This window comes from Emydura macquarii, unplaced genomic scaffold (assembly GCF_026122565.2).
Source record: "Emydura macquarii macquarii isolate MOO-44397 ecotype Brisbane River unplaced genomic scaffold, CSIRO-AGI_Emac_v2 contig_3530, whole genome shotgun sequence".
NCBI classification, from domain to species: Eukaryota; Metazoa; Chordata; order Testudines; family Chelidae; genus Emydura; species Emydura macquarii.
This window is the reverse complement of record NW_027133667.1, coordinates 4,221,235-4,236,925: the sequence shown is the minus strand read 5'-3', so window position 1 is coordinate 4,236,925 and position 15,691 is coordinate 4,221,235. Positions and strand designations below refer to the sequence as shown.

Here is a 15,691-nt window from a genome sequence, read left to right as displayed (position 1 = left end):
TAAGTATTGCATCACTTGTTTGCAAATGAACTTTGAGATAACATTTCATTCTTTTTTTTTTTTGCTCTGCACTTGAAATGCAAAATCAAGTTAATATCAATTTACAACAGCCAGAGTACTATCCTGATGTATCACATCATTTTATGACAGTATTGAGTTATTGCAGCTCAGGAAAAGAGTAAAATAAGCTTTCTAATGTACTATTGTTAGAAGCATGGAGATATGTTACTCAACAAGGAATACTGATTCAAGAAGTAATATTTCAGCAGGAAATAAAGGTACTTAACAAAATTTAAAAGTAGTTAGATAAACTTTAGTCTGTCTAACTTTAGTCTCATCAGTCTATTTATCAAAACACCTGTAGTTCTCGTATTAAGAAGAGTGGAACAATAAATGAGCAGAAATCTGAAAATCTGGTTCTTCTTTGGGTGCTTGCTCATGTCCATTCCTTTATAGGTGTGTGCACGCCTCTGTGCACGGTTACCAGAACTTTTTTCCCCTTAGCAGACCCCATAGAGCCAGCTTCGGCGCCCCCTAGAGCCGGACACACGTCATGGTATATGAGGTGCTGCTGGCCCTACTCTCCCTCAGTTCCTTCTTTCCGCCTATGAAGGTTGCTGGAACTGCTCCTGCTTGCATTGCAAGTGAGCAGTTCCCCTTGTTCTCAACTTCAATCGTTTGTTGTTGTGTGTGTTAGGTAGATAGGATTTTAAGTACTGTTAATAGTGTTAGTTAGCACTTAGGATAGTCCTGGCTGGGACTTTGCCAGGAGCAGGGCATGCCCCAGTCACTGGGCTTCAAACTGTGTGCCTCCTGCAGGAAGGTTTTCCCACTGGTTGACCCCCCATGATAGCTGTCTGAAGTGTCTGGGAGAAATTCATCAAAAAGATAAGTGCAAGATTTGCAAGGCTTTCAGGCCCCGGACTCAAAAAGACAGAGAAATCCGCCTGAAAGCCTTACTCATGGAGGCAGCACTTAGAAGAATGGAACAATAAATGAGCAGAAATCTGAAAATCCATATCCAGAGTATTTGATTAAAACCAAATCCTGCAAACCCTTTGGCTATTGCCAACACTTCTTTTTCAGTGGATGATCAATTTTAATATAAAACGTAGAGTTTCAGGACTGAAGGAAGAATATTTATCAAAAGGGTGGGATGCCGAGGTTTAATTGTGAACTCTGAGACATGTCAGGTTTAAAGACAAGCAAAGGAGCAAATCAGGAATCATCATGATCTTTAACTTGAGACTTACTAACTTTGAGATTTTTACCTGAAATAGGAGTAAGATGATAATATTGGGGCTGTAAATCTGTTGATTATTTTGAGAATTCACAAGTTTTCTGTGTGTAGTTCAGAACACAATCACCTTTCATGCATTCAGTGAAAAACCTGTGTTGACTTGTGTTGACGGCTGTAAATATGGGTTCTGCATTATCTTACTGGCATTTATCACCCCAAATGCTTGAGGCAGAACTCCATAGTATAACAGAGAAGGCGGATCTTCTCACCAGCATTCACGATCAGGTTCTCTACAGTTAACTTAACACATCAACCTCCAATTCTGATAAAGATATTTAATTAAATAGAATTCAGTATTTGAATAATACAGCTATCCATATCAACCCTAAAGAGCTCAGGACCTGTTCCTGTGATGTGTGTGTGAGTAATCCTTACTCACATGAGTAGTCCCAACAAAGTCAGTAGGACTATTTGGGTAAATAAGTGCTTATTGGACCCATATTCTGTACTTCTACAAATCAAAATACTAGTAAGGCAGAGGATTCACCCTATGACTGGAAAAATGCCAAAATGACTAAAGTTAATAGGACCAACGGAAAAGATGCTATGCTGAATACGACACTTTCAGTCAAGACTTGGTGTCGCAACTTCACCATGAAGGCTGGAAGGTGGAGCCATTCAACACTGACGGCCATTTCATAAGGTTTGGTTGACTTTCCCTGATGCTGGCTTTGAATGTTGAATTAATTAAGCACAATTGAAAAATGAGATTTCTGCAAAATGGCTGGTTATGTTGTTCTTCAGCAATGCCAGATTTGACACTGGAAATCCAATTCTTTCTGCAAAACTGCTCCTGGTTTGAGAGGACTGTCAAGGGTAACTGAATATTTACTGCTTTGACAATACATGCATTTTTAACACGTAAGCTGCTTGTGCTTCACTAGACTAGAGAGTGTACTTTTGAGCTCTTGATGAATGAAACATCCTCTAGCCCACCTATTCCAAAATGCTCTTTGTTTCTTTTCAGTTACTTGCACGCCAAATCAATCATCCACAGAGACCTCAAGAGTAATAGTATCCTTTCCTAAAGATGTGACCGTGGAACATGATACCAATTCTCTTTCTTCTGCCAGAAATGAACTTCAAGTGAAAACCAGCTCACATGTGAATCTTTTCAGAAATGTTAGAGGAGAGTTGACATTGGGGATGGGGGAATAGTGCTGAGAGCAAAATAAGAAATACTCATTGTGCCTCGTAATACGGTCACAAACGAAAAGCAAGTTTTGCTGAAGTATCAACATTCTCTTCAGATAAATTCCTCTTATGAGCATGGAAGGATCCTGACAGCTCATTCAGACTTCCAACTCCATACAGCTTCCAGCAGCTCTTTAAGAATTTGACTTTGTAATATGATCATCTGGTCCATAGTCTGTTTAGTACTAATCTAATCATTATAGCTAACTTTAGGGGATAGGACTTCACAGATGCTGGCTACTTGCAATGTAGGCCTATAGGAGAACTTGATAACTTTAAAATTGTATTGTGTGTGGATGATACAAACTGGTACACCTAACACTGCAGGCAGAGGGTCATTTAATGTGTTTGTGCTGAAAGGAAACTAGGATCAGTGCTTCTTTTCCTTTACATCTCCTCCATAGATATATTTCTCCATGAAGATCTCACTGTAAAAATAGGTGATTTTGGTCTTGCCACAGTGAAATCGCGATGGAGTGGGTCCCATCAGTTTGAACAATTGTCTGGATCCATTCTATGGATGGTAAGTAAAGGGGAATGGTGTATTTCTTTCAAATTACTTGGCTGTAGATGGCCTTTGATGCATCAGTTCCTGTTTTTTCAAACTGTTTCCATTTTGACCAAAGGTCTCTAAACACCACCCCTCAAGCACAGACATATAAAATCTGATTTAAGATGACAAGGTCAAGATCAACTAAATTAGTACTTCTAACACTTATTTAAATATGTTTTTTTTTAAATCAGCAAAATCTGAAATGTTCTCACATGTTCACTTAAACATAATTTGCTTTTAAGTTTGATATATTCAAGTGTAGCTGTTGTACAGAAACTGCCATATAGATTATTCAGATTGATTACCTTTTCAGAAGAAACTTATTTAAGGAGTTTTGTTTAGCCCAGGTTCACCACCCATCCACACACACATCTTAAAACTTTGGTGGTGGTCATGGTGGTTTTAGCACTGTTGTAATTCCAGTTTCAAAATTGCTTCTCAGTCTGTAAAGTGTCAGTTTGCCTGTCATAGTACAGTAATGAGCTCACCTGGTTTGATAGCCAATGGATTTAAAAATTCATGTTCAGATCCACCATGTTAATGCTTTAGTCCCAGCTCTTCTGGAGCATCTGTTTCCAGCAATGAACCTGAACAAATCCAATTACGTATTTCCAAAGATAGGAGATATTAACAGATACCTCTGGGACAGCAAATAACTGAGAAAATTGGGTAGTCAGTACTGAGGAGAAAGAGTATGGAAGTCTACGTGTTTGGCCATTGAGTAATAGGAGCCTAAAACTGAAAGACAACCTTTGCATGGCACCTCACTTGTTGTTTCATTGTTTGTTTATAGTTTAAAAAGCAGAAGTTTCATGTTTGGTGTGTAAGATGGCAGCCTGACATATGGTAAAATGAAGAATAATCCTCTTTCCTTTTATGGTACAGGCACCAGAAGTAATTAGGATGCAAGATAAAAACCCATATAGCTTTCAATCAGATGTATATGCATTTGGGATTGTTCTTTATGAGCTGATGACTGGGCAGTTACCGTACTCAAACATCAACAACAGGGACCAGGTAAAGAGAGCATGAGTTTGGGGAGATTTTAATTGCACTTTCTCTCTTGTCTGTTGTAGGTGTTAACTGAAACATAGAATAATTTAGACTAGTGAAATGAACCTGCTAATGTTTTTCAGCTGCCCTTTCTGCTCAGTGTAGACCCACGTCAACCACCTAGCACCATTCTTCTACTTCTTTTAATCCTTTTCTATTTTTCTTACTGCAGATTTGGGTTTTCAAATTATGAAAACTGTCAGGAATCTGATTTAAGAGAGAACTCTTTACTTACAGTAATCTAGTTTAGTTTTAATGATAGTTCTGCAAAAGGCAGGTGATCATCCATATATTCACATTTATCCACCTTCCTCCTTCCTGATTACTTCGAATTAACATAGGTTTAAGGAATAATCCAGGAAAAGAACTGAGGAAGTGGAAAGGTGGCCAACAGATTAAGTGTCCTATATTCATCTCATGCGTGAAAACACATGACTTTCCAAAGAGTGTGTAGCCTGGAAGAAGATTGCTTAATTGTGAACAACTAATCAATAAGTCACACAGTGGCGAGGGAATATAATATGTCTCCATGTAACAATGTTACTTGCTTCATAAATTTCCAATTTAATGTGGAAATGGGATGTGTGTCATGGCCTTTAGTGAATACAGTCTAAGGTCTGGTTTATGCCATTTGTTGCATTGTTTGTGTCCACATCCCTATTTTTATAGTATCAGTACTTGAGAAATGCAGTCATAGCAATGTTCATCAGATAACTTAATTTTATATAGCTGTGTGACAGGATGCTATCAGCAGCACCCTGATCACTGACAGTGCTGCTGCTGGAAGAGGGCTTCAGGCCAAGCTGAGGGCAGCTACACACTTTCTGATGGGGGACTGTGAGCACCTGGGTGACAATCACTAGGCTAACAAGGTAATTGGGGAGAATATAAAGGGAGGAAAAAGTCAGCAAGGGGCAGCTAAGAAGGAAGTTCAGAGGGTGAGCCTGGGCTGGGGAGTGAGTGCTACAAGGAAGCCTATCCTTGCTGTAAGCCTGTGTTGCACACTGTTACTGTGTAAGAGGAGAACGAATACATACCTTGTGAAAGATAAAATCCCGGTGTGTGTTTGTGACTGAGAAACAAACTGAACTGGCCAGGCAGCAAGGTTTCCTGGGTAGTGACAGAGGCACCCTGCGACAGGCTGCTTCCATATATGTCAGAACGCTTCAGAGTTCATCAGATGTTAAGTGACTCATTCGCCTTCTTGTTTCTGCATTTTACATCTTTTAAAGAAGAGAAAATGCCCACATTCCCAGCCAGCAGGTTGTTACCACTTACAAGTTGCACTTGGTACTGTTTCGTTTGAACTTTTTGACAGCTCTGACTCATGAATCCTGTTTTGTCTGCCTGGTGATAGATGACATGGACGCTGACTATTGATTTCTGAAACCAATTTTAACCACAGGTGCAGCTGATGTGTAAAATGCAGAGAAATGCCTTGAGTTTATCTTCCTCAGTCCATTGACTGGAAAGGATGTAAATAAGGCACTGTACGTTTTGACTGATCTAGGCCATGAAGAAAACAAATTATTAAGTTTAGGTATGATATGAAAAGTGAATTCCAAGTTTGACAATGGGCAAAATCTGTCACTCCTGCTTATTAGCTCTGTCATGCCATTGAACTTCAGCATGCCTGTATATAAATTATGCAGGCCTTCGGACTACTGTGCTTCTTGTGATGTTCCCCTACTCGTAACTTTTTACAAAAGTAAAATCCTTAATGTTAATTAAACCCTTAATATTGAAATTCGAAAACAAAAACAAATTATCAATAATTTCAATGTTAAATATTCACTGTAGTTTAAAGAATGCTGTCTCCTGGATGGTGAGAAGTCTCTGTCTTTGCAGCAGAAGCAAGGAGTAGAGTAGAAAAATCTTTACATAGGATACATAGTTGGTGCTTGGGAATTTCTAAAGAGGTTGTGGGGGAGCTTCAGGCTATCTCCTAAAGGGAGGGCAGAAGCACATTGGTTCAAAATATTGAAGAAGGAGCAGTAGAGTATGTTAGCATAAGCAACCTCCATATGTAATTTGACGTGTAACGTATTTGCCTCCCATACAAGACATAAAATAATTACGTTTCTTTAAATGTAAAGGCACAACACCTCTTCTGGATCCATCTGGTTAGTTATTCAGAGAAGATAGTGATTGTCTGTTTCATCATGAATAGATCTTTGACTAGTTTGAAGAGGTTTTTAGTAGCAATGTAGATGCAATGTTCAAGCTTCATTATATTTAACCTTGGCCTGACATAATAGTGGCTGCTTCATATGTCTAAAAGATGATGCACCAGAATTATATTTTGCCTTCCCACTAGATATTTGTGGAGGTGGAGTTGTGTGCTTCAGTTTTAGTTCTTTCTGAAATGCAGGCCTTCCCTGTTCAATAAATTGGTATTGAAAATGCAACATCTTATTTCCAAACAAGCTGTCAAAGCAGACCTATAGCACTCTGGTTCAGTAGAAGAGAGGCAATCTTCCTTTCCCAATATATTAAGAAAAAGTAGTCCAAAGAGAATGAGGAGAATTTATGATGGAAAAGTATGTGGAAAAGCAGGGACATTTCATAAGGTGAGATTTCTAGGTCTGAGGTGCCATATGTTTCTTTAATTGTCCTAAGGTGTGAATTTGCCACTGACTTCTGGATAAAATAGGTAAGCCCAAAATCATTAAATGGCACAGAATATGTATCCTTTAGTCCGGCAACAGAGCCATTTATTCTTTTTATTATAACCTCTTTTGACGTGGAAGAATTGTTCCTTATCTATATTCCTGCAAATTGTATTGTCTACTAGCGTTTATGGTTCTCTCTTAATTCCTTTTTAAAAAGGGAAAGGAAGGAAGAGCATAACTCCTCCTCTACTGAAATGATTTACCAAGTAGATCAGCAAAGTCATTAGTCCCAAATTTTGTGGAATGTACCATACCAGATACTTCTACATATGTGTAAAGAACTACTGCTGGAATATACGTGTTCCAGAAAAAAAGACAGTTAAGTATGTGTAATTCTTTTTCTGATTTGTTACATGGTTTTGTTTTATGAATTTTCCCTTTCCCTTTTTCTTTTAAAAAAAAAAAAAAAAAAAAAAAAGATAATTTTTATGGTGGGACGAGGATACCTGTCTCCAGATCTCAGTAAAGTGCGAAGTAACTGTCCAAAAGCCATGAAGAGGCTAATGGCAGAGTGCTTGAAGAAGAAAAGAGATGAGCGACCCCTCTTTCCACAAGTAAGAAATGTTCCCATTTTGGATTGAGGTGGCAGGTAAAACGTAGTCTAACACAGTGGTTCTCAACCATATTGGGCTCATTTGTAAACTTTGATGGCCTGCCGTGACCCAGTAAATAGCATTAATGCAAAAGAAATCTGACTTATGAAATATTTCTTACCCCACAATATTTGATATACACATGTATTAAGTAACTGCATGGTGTGTATATCGTAGTGGCAGCTCCTGTCTCACAAACTGGCTAGGCTTCGCTCCCTGCTGTGGGCATTGCAGCCCTGATGGGGGTCTGGCAGGCCAAATTTGTGAGAGTGGTACTATGACCTCTTGCATGGGGTCACAGAACCTCTCACTCAAATTTGGCCTGGCTCTTTCCCTGTCATGATGGAAGGGTGGCCAGGCTAAACCTGATCATCACTGTGACTCCATGCTCCAGGTCACAAATCCCAGAAAGGGGAACCAACCCTAGCCAGCCCCACAGGACCAGAGCCATAGGAGCTGCTGCTGTGGGATGAGTGTGAGATGGGCTATGCAACATCCATCCTTTCCTCTGGCCTCCCACACAACCCTTTGATACATTCTGGCAACTTAGTTTTGAGTCACAACTCATGGGTTGAGAAATCCTGGTCTAACAAATGCAGCTATAGTATGTACTTGATGACCATTTCAAGATTTTCCCTTTGAACTAGGACATGAGTTCCATCTGAAGACTTAACTAAGTAAGATTGTGTAATTTAGCACATAGTTGGTGTGTGTAGTTAGCAAAGTGCATTTTTAGTACAAATAAATATTAAAATGACTTGTATGTAGTTGGGAGAACATTCATGCATTGATTAAAGAAGGCATGTGGATGCTGCATTAACTTCTCAGTTTTAGTACCTACTATGTATTCTCTGAAATATTTATATCACACAGAACACTAGAAAGGGCAATTGTCAAGTAGCTTTGTTGCAAAACTTGACCTACCAATCCCTATCTGGGAAAATATCTTTGGATTATAAACCTTTTTAGCTGTATTTATTTAATTTTTTTTAAGTACATGAGCTCAACACTTAAAAATATAAAAAGGTGAGCTCTCTCTGTAGGCTTTGCAGTAGTGGTTTGAATGACTGTTTCCAAAGCTATGTTCACTCCTGGTGAATCATGGATGCTGGTGCATAAACAAGGAGGTAAAAAAAGGCAGTCATATTGTCACCTTCATCAGACCCACTGAGGAAGAGGCAGTATATTCCTTAAGGGGAAAAGTGATGCAGTTTCTCCAGAGATGTGTTTTTTCAGCCTTGTCAGGAAGTATAACAACAACTAGAGTGCAAAATGTTAAACTGTTTAAAAAGTGGTGGCTTAATTGAACTTCAGTCACCCATTGCTTGTATCTCTTCAGTGTTCTGCCTTTGACTTCGTGGTTTTGTTGCCACTCTGCAGCACCAGGTTTGATCTTCTCTTGTTTTCTGTTTGTTTTAGATTCTTGCCTCCATTGAGCTTCTGGCTCGGTCATTGCCAAAAATTCACCGCAGTGCATCTGAGCCCTCATTAAACCGGGCTGGCTTCCAGACGGAGGATTTTAGTCTGTATGCTTGTGCTTCTCCAAAAACACCCATCCAGGCAGGGGGATACGGTGGGTTTCCAGTACACTGAAAAGGAGTTGAAAGCATGTGCGTGTGTGATTTCTGGTCGGTTCCCATGTGTGCATGCACAAGTGTGTGTATGTTCTGAATTCCTACATGCTGTTCTCTTTAAAGGTGCACTGAGAGAGTAAACACTCACTGTTAAGGGTGGGCGTTGTATGTTCCTGGCATGAAGACTGTTGTGGGCAATGGATGCCCTGGGAATTGCCAGCACAAAAGGATTAAAAGGTCACCTAAGAGAAAAGGGAAAAGTCACTTCAAACAAAATGAAAAACCTATTTGGGTCATTGAATCATACCTTGCATTTGCTTTGCTTTCTGTGCCATCTTTCCTTCTTTTACTGTTTGGGGTAGTTGATCTGTCAGCACTATCTTAACGTTTAAACTACTCAAACTGTATATTTTTTTCAATTGAATTGTCAGTATCTATGAGCAACAGGTTTTAGCGTCTCAAGTTAGTGATGTTGCTGGTGATGTGTGAAGATGGCAAAAAGCTTAGCTGCAGGACTAAGCACAACCAAAACTTGGTGTAGTCAGCAAAGGTGAGCAAACACAACACAGAATGCAAAGGAAGGCTTTGCCAGTGTGCGACTTTTATTTTTAAATTTATGGTTTAAAAGTGCTGGTTGGAAAATACCTTTTACCAGAGAGGGTATCTGGGTTTGGTCTAGATGATCTGACCAGCTCTACTTTAAAACCTTTAACAAATCTCTCATATTTACAATGTAGAATAAACTTCGGATGTCTGCTGTTGCCTCTGAACAGCAGATGCATCACTAATAATCATCCCCATATCCTGCAAATTAGAAGGAGTCTTATTTTAAAAAACTTGATGACTCTGGAGAACATAACCTAATATGTGTCTGCTGTACAAAAATGTGTTAACACCCATAATGGGAAAACCTATTTTGTAAAAGCAAAGCAGCAAACTTGAAAAGTTGTTTTTGGTGGGAAATCAATATTTTACCATGAATTTCAGTTTAAAAAAAAAAAAAAGACTTACTATTATTTCACTACTTTATTTTAGTTAATGTTGCTGAAATAGTCTGTTTTCTGGAGGGAATTTTTTGCTTTTATATAGAAGTTACTGGGTTGACTGCAAGTACCTACCAAGGCAAACTAGAAACCCTGCTAAGATCATAGCCTCCGCTCATGCCCTTTTTTTTTTTTTTTTTTTGATTATTCATCTGGAACAGGTAAATCACAGAGTAGTCACGTTACACTGACCTCTGGTGGAAGTCATTAAAACTGTAACATTGTCAATGTCTGCATTGTCATATTCCAGTCCTATTTCAACTGTGTTCTTGCATATTTTATAGTTCTTTTAAATATTAAGCTGTTTACTGTGATCAATTGCTCTCTGTCAGAAACAAGCTTTTGCTGTTCTGGTTAGGCCTTCAAGAGAAGGAAAATGTTTCCTACTGCTTCTGGTTGTATAATTGGTAGAGAGGTGAGCAGTATTGCTGGCAGTATGTTTTACTGTTAGATGAGGGGGAACAGAAAAAGTTATCCTGCATGCCAGACCCTGCTGTGGGAGTAGAGTGCCTACCCATGTGATCACAGATCATTTTAATGCTGTAGTTGGTATCTGAGGGCAGGGAGAGGTGTGAACAATTCTTACATTTCATAGGCTGACAGTAATCGCCTACCACTCTGGTAGTCCCCCTGGTTCCTTTCTATCCACTTGCTGGAATAGTAACAGAACAAGCCCCATCTCCCTCTCTCCCCATTTTGTTAGACAAACAACTCCAGTTGTAAATTGTGGCTTTATGAGGGTTAGGATTAGGATTAAAAACTTTTCTTTTATTTAACATTTTTAACCATTTTTTGGTGCTTTTAGTTCACCTTGGCAGCCTTATCTTAAAACTAGAGTTTAAAAGGTTTTTTTTCTCTAGCCCATGAAATTCCCTGCTTCAGATAGTCAAGAAAAGTGCCTCTTGTGCTTTGGGGAAGGGCACTAACTGAAGGTTGGGATGCCTCCCCAGGTGCAAGCGGTGTGGCTGCTATGCCTCCCATGCTTTCAAAGCAAGCAACAGTGCAGAATTCCAGGCAAAAAGGTATCCTCGTGGGCTTGTCCTCTCATAAACTCATCCTGCAAGGAATGTTCAAGGATACAGGGTAAGCAGCTGTGACTCCAGCAGACCCAAGAGGCATCTTGATAAGAAAAAAGGTGCTTCGACAAGGATCCCTCAGTCAGATTTGTGTCTGCTTTCCTGGATCTTGGCGACCGAGTAGAACTTGCTTGGATCTGGGCCAGCTGGATCAGTCATCCATGTCCGGGCACCCTTCCATCTCATCTAAGTACCAGGAGCCAATATCCTTTGAAGGCTCCAGAGCTGAACTGTCAGAGAACACAGAATCATGATCGTACTCACCCCCAGCTTACTCCATATTTGAGTATGTCAGATCTGTTCAAGCAAGATATTCTTAGGAGCAATCTTCCCCTCAGTGTTGAGCAGATGAGCACTTGATGCCATGGGAACCACAGTTCTGAAAAAACCCAGTACCATCCTCAGATATGTGGGGCCCACATTTCTTACTATATCTAAGCTCAGTGCAGTGGACTTCTTGGAACCAAAAAAGGAGAGTTCATTGCCATTCTACTGCAGCTCCACCTCCAGGGGAGCCCAGTATGGGTTCAGGAACATCTTTGGAGCCTCAGGTGTCAGGTTGGGACGCTCCAAAGTTTAAATCTTACCCAGTCTTCTCTCCATATGAATACTGTACACTTGGGGGAATTTTACCCTATGGTCTTCAACCACCTGTGTCAGTGGTCTTTTCAGTGAGGAATGGTAACAAGAGGCCATGGTTTCCTACTCTCCCAAAAATCTCCTCCAAAGAAGGTGAAGGATTTAGCAGGGATCCCTCTGCCACCTCCCCCTGAATTCCAGGGATCACTAATTTTCCTGATGTGAAATCAAATCCTCAGAAGTGTAACTTTCTACCTCATCCTCTGATGAGACTATCTTAACTGCTTCCTTCTTTCCTCCAAGTGATATCAGGGCTTTCTTCTGTGGTGCCCATCGTCTATCCTGGACCTATGCACAGAGGGGAAAAAAGCTCAGGGAAGTTCAATTATGCATGGTTTCTTTGGGGAGAACCCAGTCCCTATTCTCTATCCTCAGGATTGGTTCAGGGTCCTTATCCTTTCAACATGCCTACTTCTGTATCTTTATAAGGCAAAAGTACAGTGACTACTTTAGGTTTATGGGGGGAAACAACCTGTACAAGGTAGCAGCCTGCAGGGTATTCCCCAAGTAACTAGTAGTGACTGCAACTCATCTGTGTTGACAAAATTTACAGGTGTATCTGTATCTGGATAACCAGTTCATTAGAGCCCAGTCTTACTATGAAATTGTTCCCTGTGAGACTTGCTCCTTCTTCAGATCTCTTGATCTGAGGGTAAACAAAGTGAAATCAACCTTGGTTTCTGTGCAGACTCTAACTTTTATAGATGGCAACCTAAATTCTACAGGAACTCTAGCTTACCTACCCCCAGGCCAGTTCCAAAATCAAACCCAGGCAGTGGACCTAGATGCTTTGGTCCTGTGGGATGGGCCATGCTAGATTATCCTGTGAGATTTTTATCTGTATGCATGAGGCCTGATGGAGACCTGCACCTGTGTCACCCCCCCCCCCCTTCTCTTTTGCAAGTATATGAATGTGACCCAGGTAGAGGTAGCTGCAGCTGGTGTGGAAATGTTTTCCTCACAGTAGGTCAAATACTCTCTACTGCAATGGGTACTGCCAGTGTGCATCAAGAAGGGCATCCATCCCCTTCTCAGCTTGCCTCTCAGACAGTGCTATATCAAATCTGCGTTAAGTACATAGAGGATCTTGGAGCCGTGCATAGCCTTTGGAATCCTTAGGAGTCCAAATAAATTTGCTACAGTTGAAGATCCATAAGTTGGATCTCAAATCCTTCCTCCCAGAGAGGAGGGCAGCTAGTGCAGACCATATGATTGTTGTTTGTTATAGGACGTACATGGAAGAGCTTGGTCGCTTCTTTTTAGAATAGTTTTTGGGAATTGTGCATTTGAAGCAAAGTGGGTCCATCTGCTCTGCACCTAACAAGTATGAAAATGCCTTCGCCAACTACTTAAGACAAATGGGGACCATCATAAGTGTTCATTCAAGTCCTCTATGGAATTTGGAAATTGAGTTGTCTGCTGCAAGTCAAAACAAGTGTCAGAAGTTCTGATTGAGGGAAGGCAGAAATCCACAATTAGATGTTTTCTTACATGCTGAGGGGGAAAATTCTCTTCCGTGTTTCCTCTCACATCCAGAGCATTGTATAAGATTTGGCAGGAAAGAACTAGAGTGACCTTATTCACGCTGGCCTGGACACAACAGTCTTGTTCTCAGAGCTTATGGCTCTGTCTGAAGATCATCCATTTGCTCTTCCTCAGAGTCAAGATCTCTTGTCCCAGCAGGATAGTGAGCCCACATTTCAAGTTACTTCACATGGCAGCATATTTGCTAGTTTTCAAGAACTGGAGGTGTGTGCTTGTCAAGTCACTCTGCAAACAGAGCTTCTGGAGGATAAAGATGGGCTGACGCAAGTTTTTATATCCCCAGCATTTGAAATGTTGGGATAAGGGAATTTGCTCTTACCTGCCAACTACTTACTGCTCAAGAGAGTTCTGTGGCCCCACGGCTGGACACATGACTCCTGCAGTGTGGCTGTATGGAGCCAATACACTTGCAAAACGAGAGCTTTTTTACATGTAGTCTATCAAATTTTAGAATAAAATGACCTCGATTACCTACCGCTACAGGGCCAGCATGTAATCTGCATTAAATTTGTCACCCATTCAGTTAAAATTTATTATCTGAGATCAGGTTAGCACCTGAAAGTTAATAAGGATAGACTAAGACCAGCTTGTTATAAATGTCACTTCACTAAGATATAGATTTAGGCAGACTGAAAAATGACTGACAATATTGACCTTTTTTGCATCTGCTATGCATTTCATCAGTCACTAGAAGAAATATTTTTGACCTTCTAGCTCTGATCTCCTGCCCATTCATATGAGTAGTTCATCTTTCATCTTCTGAAGTCCCATCGCAACAAGTAAAAACTGAACTATAAGCTGAAATGGGCACAAGATGAGTAAAGAGGGAGCAATCTCTTGTTTATAAATTAATCTTTAATCAGCAGTTTAGTAAAGTAGACTGAAAAGCAAATTAAATAGAACATGTTAAGAAAGTGTGGCTATGTGTGAATGTCATTCTTCAGTATTGTGGTTAATTTTGTAACCTTTTGTCCTTTTTCCCTTTCAAAAAAAGTAGAAAAACATGAGGCCATGAGTTGTACTAAAAGATGCTGTTATATATGCCAGAGAGAGAGCTAAAGCTAACATTAAATATATTGCAAAAACAACGAGGGGCCTGTAGCACTTTAAAGACTAACAAATTGAATTTCTTTAAAGTGTTACAGGACTCTCGTTTTTGCTGTATACAGACTAATACGGCTACCCCTCTGGAACATTAAATATATTGAGTGTTTGAGAGCAAGGGTTTGATCTGTTGGTAGGGTTAAGAGAGTATTAACACAATAAACTGAGCATGTGGATAAAACACTTCATTTAACAGAATTACCTTTGAGTTACATGCCTCCATGGAGTAAAGAGGCTATCAGAGGGCATACTTTACTTGCAAGTTTCCCATGCGTGATTTTCAAAGATTATAGGGACACTGTAAACCTGTTCACGCCCCAGAGATGACTACTTTAAAATGTCATAACTGGGTGAGAAGTTCTCCATACAATTCTCTTCCTGTGCTCCCCTCACCCAATGCCTTAAATCAACAGTTGTGCTGCTGGAAGATTTAAAGTGAGGAAAATGAACCTTGTTTTGGTATGATGTCCCTACTGCTGTTCTCAGGGTGAAATTCATCCTTGGGCAGAGGGGCTGGTGCAAGGCCTATGCGTTGCTCACATCCCAGTTAAGCCTTCAAAATAAGCCTTAAATGGGGTTTAAGCAGTGCACCAAACTTGTACTGGCTCTCTGCTCACGGATGAATTTCGTCCTCCAAGCTTATCGCTATTCTTTAATGTTGATTCCCAGAATGATATAAAGAAGTAAAAGCCACGCTAAAGGAATTATTTTTGATCTCGCAAACGGTTAGTCTGGAGAAAGCTAACGTGAAATGCTTTTTCCATTGTTACTACTTAAAAACATGGTTCTGTAGTTTACAATAAAGCCCCTTTCTCTATCCCAGTCCACCTTATTTAGAGACCTTGGAAGCACTCTGACACTTACTTCCCATGATACTTTCCTCCTATTCAAGATCCTTGATTAATTTCTCCAACTCTGTCTCCCTTATGTGCCCCTGTGTCCTTAGGGAGTTCCTCAGCACGTGCACTCCTGTATAAATTATTCCGAAGAGTACTCTCTGTGCACTTTCTCCTCACATAGAGACTTTTGTTCACTCTCCTTGGTTCCTTCCTTTGTAAAGCAGGCTGTTCTACCTGTTTTGGGAGACTGAGTATCAATTTGAATTGAACTAATGTAATTCTTTTTAAATGCTACTTGTGACTATATTTCTGATTTGTTTCCCGTATTCGGGGTATAAATGTAAGACACTACTTGTACTTCTTTTTCTTTAGATGATTTGGGCTGTTTTTCAGAAGGTAGAAGGATACCAAGATAGTGCGCAGTTGTTTGAGTGTAGCAGTGTACAGAATACCTTTGCTGAGCAGAACAAACACTCTATTCTGTGCATTTACCAATCATCCACTAT

At 40.1% G+C, this 15,691-nt stretch overlaps 1 protein-coding gene across 5 annotated transcripts in view; it reads left to right on the top strand.

Moving 5' to 3' along the window:
• Nucleotides 1–15,691, top strand: part of BRAF (B-Raf proto-oncogene, serine/threonine kinase) — a 108,587-nt gene that overhangs the window by 83,657 nt on the left and 9,239 nt on the right. For all 5 annotated transcript variants that reach the window (XM_067536173.1, XM_067536175.1, XM_067536172.1 and 2 more), the window contains 5 exons: nucleotides 2,268–2,314; nucleotides 2,899–3,017; nucleotides 3,933–4,064; nucleotides 7,192–7,326; nucleotides 8,785–8,938. In XM_067536173.1, coding sequence (XP_067392274.1) covers nucleotides 2,268–2,314; nucleotides 2,899–3,017; nucleotides 3,933–4,064; nucleotides 7,192–7,326; nucleotides 8,785–8,938 — 587 coding nt within the window. The remainder of the gene's footprint in view (nucleotides 1–2,267; nucleotides 2,315–2,898; nucleotides 3,018–3,932; nucleotides 4,065–7,191; nucleotides 7,327–8,784; nucleotides 8,939–15,691) is intronic.